Genomic DNA, 13,974 nt, shown 5'->3' with positions numbered 1-13,974 from the left:
TGGTTTGCCGTTGGTTTTTTGAGGTGAGATTGTATAGTATAAGCCTTAGGGATTTTTTTTAATCTTACCTCCATAATTTGCTTCCTTTCTTTTGTTGCTGTCATCTGCTGTTTTGTTTTATTGTACAATTAATATTATAAATCTAAATATCTGTAATATTAACAAAATATACACTGTCTATATATGTATTAACAAATGTCCATGTTTTCACTGGTCAGATAATACTCTAATCACAAAACAGCTCATGATTATTGTTCTCATTCAGATTGTTCAGTTAAGATTATTGTTAGTGTGAATTTATGTGAATACAGGGCCTCACATGGTGGCTCCTGTTGTGTCTAGTCCACAACACAATGTTCTATCTTACAGTTTATGAGTTAAAGGAAAGGTCACATGTGACATAAGACTACATGGCCGATGGACCTTCTGTTTAAAGTCCACAGACGGCGAGCTGAATATCCACACAGACACACAGCAGCTGCAGGAGCACGAGTACATACTTTGAGAGAGCTGCGTGTTTGTCCATCCTGGCCCTGTAGTCCTCATTCTCCTGTTGGACCTTGTTCAGACACTCCTCCAGTTTCACATTAGTCTCCACCTGCCACACACACACACACACACACACACACACACACACACACACACACACACACACACACACACACACACACACACACACACACACACACACACACACACACACACACACACACACACACACACACAAAACATTGGTTCAATACTTTCCCCAAAACAATGTAGAATGTAAAAGTGAAAATAAGTCAGATTTCTTTCCCCAGAGTTAAGCCTGGAACAACATTTAGACCTCTAACTCTCCAAGACAATAGTATATGGGGACAGAGACAGATTAATGCCCACCAGTTTGTCCATCTCCATTAACTTCTTCTCCTTCTGGTGCAGCTGGTTGTTCTTGATCTCCAGCACCACCTTAAGACTCTCCAGCTCCTGCTCCAGGTACACTGTGTGGGAGTCCTTCTGCACAAACAAACACAAGTTAGACATCAAACTTGAATACAGATGAACTGCAATAACAGTCACCACAGTAAGTGGTCATGCTATCATGTTATGCTAAGTTCAGTGTGTGATTCTTCCAAACCAGCAGAGGGAAGCTGTGTTCTGCAGGGAAACAGATTCAACTGCCTGGCGAGGACAGCTCCTGAACTCACACACGCAGGGTTTTAGAAATGCAGAGGTCCAAACATTTTACGTGCCAGGGGTGTTTTGGGGCATCAAAGTAATTACTAATTACTAATTATTTCACAACTTCTGTATAAGAAATACTGGTGAACTTAGTGGTGGCCATTCTCACCAGAGGTGGCGTTACTCAACAAGAAGTAAGGGTACTCATGTGGACGAAAATCAGAAGATTGATGACCCCACTTGACCCCCTGTATAATGTTTTGACTGACAGTTTGCAGTGTCTCCTTGGGATTTTAGAAACTTTGCTGGAGGGAAGAATTTAACTGGATGGCGTTCGTGTTTGTTTGTGCCGGGTACAATAGCACTGCGTTTATTCCACTTGGTTAATTTTCCTTTATTAACTTGCATTCACGCAGTGAGTCAGTGACAGAAACATTCTTAGATGTAACAATCTTTACCAGATTCTTGTCACTGAGTATGCGCTTCCTCCTCTCCTCCTCTGCTTTTAGCTTCTCATTCAGAGCCTCCTTCTCTACTGACAGCTCAGATACTTTCTCCTGCAGGGAAAGACGTGTACACAGAGACAGACGTCATTACTGAGAGAACACTGAGTTTTGATTCTTACAAACTTAGACATTCAGAGTCAAAACCAGTAGCAGGTAAACTCCTCAAACTACTGCTTCAAACAAATGATTAAAAGACGTTACTGCCAACACAAAGAATGAGCAAAACAAAGCAGAAATACAGATCCTGCAGAAATCTATCCTCTTCTCTATCCTCTATCTTTTTGCTTCCAACATTATAACTGAACTCCACATTTTTACTCAACCGATGTTAAGTTTCAGGGAATTTGGCAGGCAGCACACAGATGCAATTATAAGAAAGAATTTTCCATGATTAATCATCTGCGTTCCTCCAAAAGATTTTTTGAATTTTTTCCTTGAAACCAGGGGCAGAAAAAAATGTTTTTGGTTAGCAAGGCGACTCCAATTTTCTAACCAAACTGGAAAAGTCTCTAGTCCGACTGCCGCAGCAGCTTTTCAGTGAGCAAAACACTAAAACCTCTGCATGCACTGAGTCACTGTGGAGGAACACTCACTGTAGTACAGTATGTCTCTGGTTCCTAAAAGGTTTAAAATTACATCTTAAACGTTTTTCTAACTTTCTTTGTTAGAAAAATGTTTGTTCAGTAAGACGTTCAAGTTGTTTCTTTTCAAAAAGTGTAAATATGAATATATGAGCGTCTCTTACAGAGAGAGCTGTTTCAGTCTCCTTCAGTGTTTTCTCAAGGTTCTCCATGTCTGTCTGTTGGATCCTCTTCAGCTCTGATAGGAACACACACACACACACACACACACACACACACACATTAGGGTCAAGTGATCGGACAAAATGAATAAACTAAACTAATGACTGACTTTGAAAATATTAATTCAGTATATGAAAGCCATTAATGCTTGAGCAGTTACATATGATTCACATGCTGAGCTGATGCTGTATCTGTGTGTGCATCTGTCCTGCACACACCTTGTATGGAGGTCTCATACTGCAGTTTGAGAGACTTCATCTTCTGGCTGTGACTCTCTTCCTGGGTCTTCCTCTCTGCTTCCTGTCGGCTCCTCAGCTCCTCCACCTGAAGGAAGCAGATGCAAATCAGGGAGGCGTACAAATGACTTCACTAAAGACAGTATCTGCTTATTACAGATTCTTCTGGTACAACTGTAATACAGACTGTTGACCTATCAGAGCTCAGTCTGAGGAGGGTGGGATGATGGGATGTTTCATTTCCAGTCAGCGCTCTCTGACAAACATACTGGTCACACATCAGTTTCCCTGCAGCCATGTTAGCTGTGCAGCAGCAGATCAATCAATCAAATCAATTTATTACATGTCATGTTGACTTTGTGTTCAACTTGTCTATAATTATTTCACAATGAAACATTTATAGGAGAGTCGCAGGCTGAAGAACATTTTACAAGACTGACATGCAACTACTTGTCACTGCGTGCGTACAACAGAGTGACGGTAACAACACTTACGTGTGTTATGTTATGTGTGTAGGTAAGTGTGTGTGTGTGTGTGTGTGTGTGTGTTGTGTGTGCGTGCTCTGACCTGCTGCTCCATCAACATGCGGCATTTGTCAGCCTCCTCCTGGTACGTCTGGTGGACTTTATCCCACTCGGTTTGGTAAAAACTCCTCAATCTGACACACAGAAGAAACAGTTAGTCTAATTACACTCAGAGGACACAACAATCAGAGCACTTTCATTTCCAATCAGTGGCGTACTAACACAGAAGTTCAAGCTGAAAAACGTATCACGATGAAATGTTTCATTTCAGGGGATATAAATCATTATTGATTGTTTTTAATGACCTATTTTTAATAAAGAGCAGGTTTACCCACTTTATGTATGAAGGCACTAAGGTGATGATTTGCCATACAGTACTGTGGCTGAGTAGGACCGTCTGTGAATTGTTTCTTGACATTAACCAATGGAGGTTGTGACTGATGACATGTTGAATAATCCAAACGGTGGAAGCAGCTGTGGTGACCGACTCATTGCATGCTCCATCATCAAGGGATGTGTGAGGCTATTTAGCAACCCAGTTTGCATTCAATGTTTTTAAGTGGAACTATTAAAAATTATTATTGCTATTGATCAGGAACTCAAATTGCCAGCCTGGGGGCCATTTGCGGCCCTCCATCCCCCTTCCTCTGATACCATGTCAAAAGTATAAATAACACGTCCTACAAGATTTTCTCTAGTTGTTTCCCTTCATATACAATTAGAAAAAAAACACACAACAGAGAAGATAAAAACATGTATAGAAACTGCTGTTTGCAGTACGATGTTACTTATGGAGGTATTTTTTAAATATTGTGCTGTCTCATAGCACTTTAACGTTGAAGTTGCCCTCCTTTGAGTTTGACACGCCGGCTATTGGTGATTGTCTCCTGCTGATACATATTGCTATTGTTTTATTGCTCAGGCCTAGTCAGAGTAATAAATATCCCATATATGTGAAGCTGAGTGCTGAGCACATCAGCAGAGGTGAATGTCACACCTGTCCTCCAGCTGCACCAGCTCCTCCTTGTGCTGCTCCTCCAGCCTCTTCAAGGCCTCCTCCAAGCTGACGCGCACCTCCTCCTTCTCCTTCTGCAGATGCTTGCAGCACTGTGACGACGAGACTGAAAGAAGAAGAGCAGGAGGTAAATGTTAGTTTGTACTTCTGCAATGAAAAAACCCTCGAAACCACCGGTTTGGGAAATCTTTTTTTTTTTTTTTTTTTTTTTAAAGAAATATATCCAAAACTATTATTTCATTATGAAGAGCACAATCTTACCTAGAAATAAAAGTCTGTAAAGCAAGATCCGAAAGAGAAAAGTCTCAAAATGACCGACAAAACTCACTGACTGATGCTGCAAAAAGCAGATATATACACAAGAGAGCTCCAGCAATCCAAAGTGCCATCAGCTAAGCAATTATTTTCAAACTGTTGCAGTGACCAAAACATTCAAGAGCGGATTCATCTACTATAACAAAAGAGTCAGGGCTCGACCTGCCGGTTGTCATGGTTACAGAACAAGAAAAAGGAGAGAAGAGAAAGAACAGGTTGGGAATCAGCTGTTTATTACACAACATAAGTTCTAAGAAATCCTTTTGAGGGCAGATGTGAGGGGAGTGGAGGCCAGATGTGGAGTCAGTTAGCCATCACTGAGCTACTATTTTGACCATTTATCGTCTTACCGTGAATCAGTGTGTCACATCCATAACACACAACAATACAACCATCAGATCACATTATGTCAGTGCAGACTGTGGGGTGAGGTGGGGCATGCCTGGAACAGTCAGTGTCTCAATAGGTAATGAATAACACATTTTCTGTGTGTGTGTGTGTGTGTGTGTGTGTGTGTGTGTGTGTGTGTGTGTGTGTGTGTGTGTGTGTGTGTGTGTGTGTGTGTGTGTGTGTGTGTGTGTGTGTGTGTGTGTGTGTGTGTGTGTGTGTGTGTGTGTGTGTTCCTCAGCGTTCCCTCACAACCGCATTCCAGTTGAACTGCTCTTACGGCAGACGTGAGATCCAACCCCGAAACATCTGCAAGTCAGCTCAGAAGTATGCAGCAGGGCTCATTCCTCTCATGACTAATTTAAACTCTCGCAAGCACATGCACGCTTCCCTCCGCCTCTACCCATCATCACACGCCATTCTGATTTATGACTGTTTCTAATCTGAAACATTTGGGACGAAATCAAGGTAAAGAACAGAGCACCTGGACTGACAAAGATCTCTGCCTCGCACTGCTTTCAGGACCTCGGCACTCACACAGAAACAGTGATCTATCAGTCAGTAGCAGCAGAACCATACTCCGGCAGGGACGTACTGTATTGATGCAATCACTTGGAAAAGCTGATCAGACACAACCCCACACACACAAACACACACACACACTCCTGTGCCTGTAATATAAATATTCTATCTCATATAAGTGTGTGATAACAACTGGCTGGAGCTGGGACAGTTGCTGTTCCCCTCTGAATGGAGCTCTATAGTGTGAGTGTAAGCGCCTGTCGCCATGGTAATGGACATACAAAGCCAACGACAGCTGAGAGCATCTTAGACACAAGCTTGTTCTCTATCATAGACTGGACAACACAAACTGTGTGTGTGTGTGTGTGTGTGTGTGTGTGTGTGTGACAGCAGGTGCTTGGCAGGTGGCGGTGTAAAATAATGACATAATTTCAGGAGATACCCTTCTTCTTCACCCCGGTATAAAATGTCTGCTTGGGGTCACTTCTGGGGTTGTGTGGGGTAAAAAGAGGGCTCCTCATTCACATGTTTCTACAGGATTCAACAGGCTACATTTAAGACCTATTTTATGTCCATGGCAAAGGATATGAAGGAAATTGGTATTGGTTCCATGTGTAGTTGTTACAGCATAATCAATACTAATTCCTCTCCAAACCACATTTAAAAAGAGACAGAAAAATTTAACTTATGTAACAATAACTTCATTCACACAATCAATTTTTAAGACCTGTGGAGATCATATAAGACATTTTAAGACCTACGATTCAGATTATTGGGTTTTAGACTTGTTAAGAGCACACAGACTCCCTGCATTCAGACAGTGCAGGAAAAGTCAATGAAACAAGGCAAACAGCTTCAAGCTAGAGTTTTTATGTAATCTACCTTCCTTCACAACGTGTTTCCTCCCATTGATAGGATACCAAATAAAATGTGACACACAGTCAGTCAAATGTGAATTCAGTACATAGCTGGTGAACAGCTTTCAGAAGAAGCAGGAATGCTGCTCTGGCCTGATCCTAATAGTTGCAGCAGTTCTGTTACAGTAACTCTACACTGTAAAACATCACAGGTAAACTATTAAACCACCTGACGTTACCCAATGAGACACAAACAGGTCCGTCCCGTTCAGTTGGGCTATGAAGGTTTAACAGACGGCTCTGTGTGTGTGTGTGTGTGTGTGTGTGTGTGTGTGTGTGTGTGTATGGTGACAGCGGGGGTCTATACATTGCTGACATTCCTCAGCTCTGTGTGTAAAGAGACGAGCCAAAGGTCAAACACGCAGTAAAAGAAAAGATTATAGTCACTGCTGCTCAGAATGATGGCCGGGGGGAAAGTAGAAAGAAAGTGACGGTGAGAAAAAGGTGTGTGTGTGTGTGTGGTGCCTGGTATGTGCAGTGGACAGGCGGTTTGAGTAAGTGTATATATGGAAGCTAAATTTAAGATGGTATTTAGAGCATATGTGTGTGAGCACTCAAATACTTGAATATACTTAAATTACAGTCATGGTTATTTTTAATATACTGATACGTGTGTGTGTGTGTGTGTGTGTGTGTGTGTGTGTGTGTGTGTGTGTGTGTCGTGTGTGTTACTTTCTATATAAATACAGTGCAGGCCAGTAGTGTGTCACTCTGTGGGTGTGTGTGTGTATAAATGCATGCCTTCATGTTGCTATATAAATACAGTGCATGTGGAAGTCTATCCAGTGAGCTATTGGACTCATCCTGACACTAACTCCAAGAACCACTTCCATTAAACATATTAATAAAACAGATTGTGTATGTCTGCCTTCACTTGCTCCATCCCCACTGCCTGTTTTCCTTTCTTTTCTTTGTAAACACATTGTTTGTAACCACTGAGATTGAACTCATGCATTGTCTCAATGACAGTTAAATGGAAGGCTGCCAAATGCTGAGGAACACACCTCAAACACACATACACACGCACGCACTAGACATGGAAACGGTTTCTTAATCATTATCTGAAAACACCCCCCGCAGAGCCAGGTAACTCTGCATTATTTGGATCATGTCTTGTTGTTGAAGTCTTATCAGCTGCTATCACCTTGAATGCTCCACTCTGGAGTTACTCTGACGTGAGATGGCTCTGAACTGTCAGCTCATACTAGTAGACTAGTGGCTCTTGAGAAGGTGCTCAAATTATTAAAGCCAAAAAAAAAAAAAAAGAAGAAGAATTCTATTTAAAATCGGCCAAACAGTGTGCATTTACTGTCTTGTGCCATAAAGCTCCATCTGGTTGTGCTGTAAAGCAATGCACCAGATCCCCAATCCAACCCAGTGGCATAGACATCACAGGCTGTGTTAACTTATTTATAGTAATTACACTAATGTCTCAATTTTGAAATCCTAACAACTACCTGATGGTAAAAAGCTCATAAACCAAGGCACATGACAGACATGACATATGAGCAAGTTAAGAATGAATGAGCAGCAGCTGCACTTTAGCATTACAACAGAGAGAACACCAGGTTTTGAATGGCAGTTGACCTGTCCTTGATAAGCTTTGTATCTGAGTGTGTGTGTCATATGCAAATGCACGAGAGAGAGAGAGAGAGAGAGAGAGAGAGAGAGAGAGAGAGAGAGAGAGAGAGAGAGAGAGAGAGAGAGAGAGAGAGAGAGAGAGAGAGAGAGAGCGCGTATGAGTTAGCCCTTGGTGATGAGGGTGTCTTACCCAGCTCGTCTCGCAGGTTTGCCAGTTCCAGTGACAGCTCCTTCTTCTGCTTCAGGGCCTCCTCGCGCTGCACAGAAGGGAACATGAAGAGACAAAAATTAAGTCTCTGTGATATTTGTTTGTTAATATGAGAGTTAAACAGCTCAACAGTCTGACAGCCATCACTGATATACACTGTTCTGCAGTAAACTGAGAATAAATTTTCCCTACTTTATCCAATCAGGAGAGAGAACTCCACAAAGCATCGGTATCTGACCAACTGGAATCTTTCTCCAGAATTGCTTTCTGCACTATTAAACTCAAATATGAGCAGAGATTGATGATACACATTGAAGCTGTGTCCAAATTCATTCACTATTCAGTACACAATATACAGGGGTTCTATGTAAGAAGGCCAAAAACACCCCCCTACCACTATGTTAGCTCTCAGTGAGGGAACATGGACTGTACACTGATTTCTTCTACATAAGCTAATTTGCTCTAGGACTTTAGTACAACAGTACTAATAATAATAATATATAAGTATATATATATTTATATATACATATTGAATAGATAGAATTTGTAGTCACAGATCGACTGCACTCATTGGCTTTAAAGTTAACTACCTTTACTTTTGTAAAGGTCAGCAGTGGTTGGAGAGGCAGGGTTGTGAGTAGGAACACAGTAACGCAGATAAAAGAGCCAGTAGGGTGACCAGAGCCAACAACCAGAGCTGTCACCATATCACTTTTTCACTACACAATTATTGTGGCAAAATTAATTCACCACAACCATATATTATGCTCTCTGTAGAAAATCTGAAAAAGAAAATTGCTTTTATTGTGTTTATATATTAAGGTGCATTACCGCCACCTGCTATGTTAGAGTGTAAACCACAAAGCGGGAATGGAAAGACACGGAAATTATGTAATAGATACTGGATATTTTACTCCAAATAAGAATGAACAAATAACATTGTGAAAAAAACTGAAATATCACATCTCTGCCCCGCAGGAGCAGACTATTCTGACCTGAATAGTCCTTCATATTCAGTATTTTCTATTCACTTCTCTCTTACCACACACACTGTATGGCTACCTACACCAGTTATAAACACACACACATAAACATGTGGACTAGTACAGACTTCAACTTGATGAGCTTACCAAAGTGCCACCACATTATTCTGCTATAGTCCCTTATGGTAGTTACCATAACATGCACTCTTTCTAGCACACACACAAACACACACGTGAAGTAGCAGCAGCTTTACAACAGGAGTAGTGGAATTTACAATGGAGACCGAACACTTCTGCTCCTGCCTTCTTGTTAAAACACACACACACACACACACACACACACACACACACGCACGCACACACACACACAGACACACACACACAGACACACACACACACAGACACACACACACACACACACACACACACACACACACACACACAGCCATAAAGTCCATCTGTTCTGTGAGGGGTCAGTAAAGTGAAAGAGCAGATAGATAAAACAAAGAGTGGGAAAAGAGAGCAAAAAGTTGAACAGACAGCTTGTGATAATGGCCAAAGGTTTCCAGTAGTGAAAATATAAACTCTGTAGAGATCTGACAGATTACTGGAGTGGTAAGAGAGAAGACGATGGTGAGAGAAAGTGTCATAAAAACACCATGATAAGGAGAGTTCATCCCTCGTTGTAGCCTTGGTGTGAGTGACACTGATGATCCAAACAAGGCAGTGTCATGTCTCTAGAGTCTGGCCTGAACAGCTAATGTGCTCAACATTAACAAAAAAACATTTGGTTAGAGGTAACCGGATTGTAAAAGACCAACAGTAGAGAAGAGAAAGGAAGGAGCAGCAGCAGAAACTCATCTACAGCTGTAAAAACACACACACACACACACCTTGCGTTTCTTCTTGCGCAGATGGGGGGGGGCCCTGCTGGGCTTTGCATGGGCTTTGCTGGCCGAGGAGCCCATGTCTCGGTGAACAAACACACACGCAGACACTCACACACACACACACACACACACACACACACACACACACACACACACACACACACACACACACACACACACACTCACACAACACAAAAAATACTCCTTTCTCTTGTGTCTTCGGTCTTTCCTGTCTCTCTCACTGACTCCCTCCCACCATCACCGGAGGACGAGACAAACTGAAAAGAACACACACACACACACACACTTCTCTCTCTCTCTCTCTCTCTCTCTCTCTCTCTGCCCTCCTACTGAATGACACGCTCTCTCGCTCTTGTCCTCCCTCTCCGTTACTGACTGCTCACTTGGCCACTTCCACTCCTCCCACTCTCTACCTGTTCACCACAGAGCTCCCTGTACTCCCTCCCCCCTTTCTCCTCCTCCTGTCTGGATACTGTATGATGGAGGAATGCAAGTTATTTCGGCACCACCTTCCTCTCTTCATATCTTTACTTTAATCTTCCTTTCTCTCGTTCCCCATCAGTTGTTTACACACAGAACTGGAGTATCTGCATTTAACTTTAACTTCTCTTTACTCCTCCTCTAACTTTAAATGTCTTTGTCTCTCTGTATGTTTAAAGTTTATATAGCTTAAGATGAAACAGAATAAATTCCTCCCTTTCTATCAAGCACAAACTAAAGTTTTGCAGCAATGAGGGGAAAAACATAAGCTGGAACACAAATACAGGCTGGTTTTTGTCTGTCTCTTTCTCTGTTTTCTTGCTCTCAAAGTATATCGCAAAACCCTGTTGACGCTCTACAAGAGGATTTGTTATTTTTAACTTAACTTTAACTATGTCTAGTTTGGTCTAAAAACTGCTACTACATGTAACAGAGAGAAATTAAAAACAAACTCACAAAAACAACACAAAAAAACTGCATCCATACAAAGTCAAGATGTTAAATTAACTTTAAAAATACAGTTGTAGCTTTGGAGAACTTTTAATTACACTCCCTTACAGAGTTTCTGGGTATTGAAGTCCTTTACGCCTCATGCTGCCTTTTATGGTTGCCATTTGAAACACAAAAAGCACAAAATATATGAAGAAGTCCAACTGAAAAAAAGAGTTGGCGCAGTATGGGTTTTAAGAGTGGAATATTCAGATCACCACACCAACCCAAGCTGAAGCCCCAAACAGCCCCACCCTCGCCCACAGCCCACCCCTGGGGGAAAGTGTGCAGTTTATATTCACCAGTCACCTTTCAAGTGTGTGGGACAGATTAGATAGCATTGGTATTCATGCTTCACACACACACACACACACACACACACACACACACACACACACACACACACACACACACACACACACACACACACACACACACACACACACACACACACACACACACACACACACACACACACACACACACACACACACACACACACAAATCAAAGCGCCTCTGGGCTCCAACTGCAGCTGCTGCATTCCTCCACCACTCCCTCCCCTCTATCCATCATTCCCTCCCCTCTACCTCCACTTTCCACCAGGCCATCCATCTAATCAATAACCCAGTCAAGAAGCCCCGGCACAGCGCTCTCTCTCTCTCAGCTGATATTTACATGTTACAATCACAGACTTTCACAATAAGCTGCTGGAAAACCGCCAGAGAAATGGGGCATTTATCCTAATACACAAAACCCCTCTAATCAGGCCCCGATTCAAAAAGCTGGTGCTGGGAGTTATGCAACATTTAACAGTCACACACACACACTTGTATGTGTGCAGGGTTGCTACTGCTGATAAGAGGTTATGCTACAGATAATGAACTACTTTCCCCCAGAGAGACATGCAGGCAGGTGACAGCTGTCCTGTGCTTTTTTTTTTTTTTTTATCTTAAAAGCAAGAATATAACAAAAGTTACTTCTTAGAACTGTTTGCATGTTGTTTGTTATCAGTAAAGGGTCACCTTGAGTGTGTGTGTGTGTGTGTGTGGTTGCTGACTTTGTCACCATGAGTGGAGATAATGATTCTGAGTACATTGGTAAAGGTTTTATAACTTGAATATTTAAATGAATATTTCTAAATATTAAATCAATTATCACAAACTACTTCTTTTTTTTTTTTTTTTTTTTTTTTTTTTTTTTTTTTTTTTTTTTTCCTTTAATTTTTTTTTTTTTTTTTTTTTTTTTTTTTTTTTTTGTTGGGTGTGGGGTGTTTTTTTTTTTTGTGTGTTATTTTTTTTTTTTTTAGTTTTTTTTTAAATTTTTTGTGGAATCTTTTTTTGGATTGGATTGAGTAGAAGAGAAGAAAAAAATGTACAATGACTCAAGTGTGTGTGTGTGTGTGTGTGTGTGGTTGCTGACTTTGTCACCATGGTGGAGATAATGATTCTGAGTACATTGGTAAAGGTTTTATAACTTGAATATTTAAATGAATATTTCTAAATATTAAATCAATTATCACAAACTACTGTTATGGACCAAATTCTGAACATGATATTTTAAAGATGATATTTTTCTTTACTTCAGGCCTCCAAACATTGAATAGTATAGTTTTTAATCTGAAATTGTGAGTGGTGACCTAGAGCAGAGTTTCTTACCTCCAGTGACGCTAATACACTTACACAGATTAGTATGACAATACATGTTGAGGAAACCTTTACAGCGACTCGATTGAGTAGAAGCAGCAAAAAACAAGCCTGTACAATGAACTCAAGTGTGTGTGTGTGTGTGTGTGTGTGTGTGTGTGTGTGTGTGTGTGTGTGTGTGTGTGCTTGTGAAATCCCCTGAGGTCTCAATAACTAAAAGGCATGAGTGCTATTCTGCATATGCTGCCCCTGCCCCTCCAGCACAACAACACTACAGCTCAGCCAAAGACTTCATATACATACATATACACACACAGCTAATGAAGGGTTTTACACACTGGATAAGGTGTGCCTGGCTGAATGATAGTCATTGTGGCAGAACCAAGAAGAGTTCCAGTAATGTGTATTTGCATGCCCTCACTTTTATTTCACATGCCGCTATGCTTGGCAAACATAAAATCCCAATCCCAATAATCAGACAGCAAATATTTACTGAGCAGCCTATCCATGTCCGGGACTGATTGGCACATCCTGGGGCCAGGAGGAACCAATCAACAGCCTTCAATTTGTGATGAACTAGCCGGCTACAGTATAAACCGACTTTAGCAGTATAACAAAACTGTACACGGAATTACTTAAAGATCCCCTCCAGACATGCATTAAGACATTTATACAAATAAGAGACAAGATGTCTCCTCATTCACTGTAAAGTCCATCCTCAGGGGATGTGCACTGGTGGATCACACTGTATAAGTTGCAGACTGGACCAGGACTGACTTCCAGACTATTTGTGATGTCATAAATCACGCTGGTAGGCCCCGCCCCTTAAATCAGATGTTCAATGAGCACGGAGAAACTTTCCACTTTCAGCAGATGAATGTGAAAACATCCTTCTAGTGTCAACTCTGCACAGACAGCATTCAAACAGCACACTGTAGGAGCAAGAAGGAACACTGAGCTGTGGCTGGAGGGGGGGCTTTATTGTTTTATTGTATTGTACTCACCAGGAAAAACAACAACAGTTGTCTGGGCTACAGAGCTGCTGAGCCTGAATGAAGTCTGTCACACATGAGAGAGCACATCGAGGAAACCTCTCGAGATGTGTCATACAGGCACACCACACACGCAATCCTTAATAGTGTAACATCAGCTGTCGTAAACAACCCCATCATAACTGACAGCGGGCACTTATGTTGGGTAAGGCTAACTGCTATCACACCGCTATTATACGCAACACACGCACACACGCTAAACAATCTGAAATGGAGAGCAACTTCTCACTCACACACATT

General features: G+C 41.6%; 1 protein-coding gene across 5 annotated transcripts in view; it reads right to left on the bottom strand.

Moving 5' to 3' along the window:
* LOC127355317 (microtubule-associated tumor suppressor 1 homolog) overlaps positions 1-13,974 on the bottom strand; it is a 77,336-nt gene that overhangs the window by 1,436 nt on the left and 61,926 nt on the right. For 4 of the 5 annotated variants that reach the window (XM_051386078.1, XM_051386074.1, XM_051386076.1 and 1 more), the window contains exons 10-17: positions 8,158-8,224; positions 4,228-4,351; positions 3,274-3,364; positions 2,689-2,794; positions 2,413-2,486; positions 1,620-1,718; positions 880-996; positions 501-598 (exon numbers count right to left, since the gene is read on the bottom strand). In XM_051386078.1, coding sequence (XP_051242038.1) covers positions 501-598; positions 880-996; positions 1,620-1,718; positions 2,413-2,486; positions 2,689-2,794; positions 3,274-3,364; positions 4,228-4,351; positions 8,158-8,224 — 776 coding nt within the window. The remainder of the gene's footprint in view (positions 1-500; positions 599-879; positions 997-1,619; positions 1,719-2,412; positions 2,487-2,688; positions 2,795-3,273; positions 3,365-4,227; positions 4,352-8,157; positions 8,225-13,974) is intronic. The other variant, XM_051386079.1, reaches the window with a different exon arrangement.

The sequence above is a fragment of the Dicentrarchus labrax genome, unplaced genomic scaffold (genome assembly GCF_905237075.1).
Source record: "Dicentrarchus labrax unplaced genomic scaffold, dlabrax2021, whole genome shotgun sequence".
Taxonomy (NCBI): domain Eukaryota; kingdom Metazoa; phylum Chordata; class Actinopteri; family Moronidae; genus Dicentrarchus; species Dicentrarchus labrax.
This window is presented reverse-complemented; position numbering and strand designations above follow the sequence as displayed.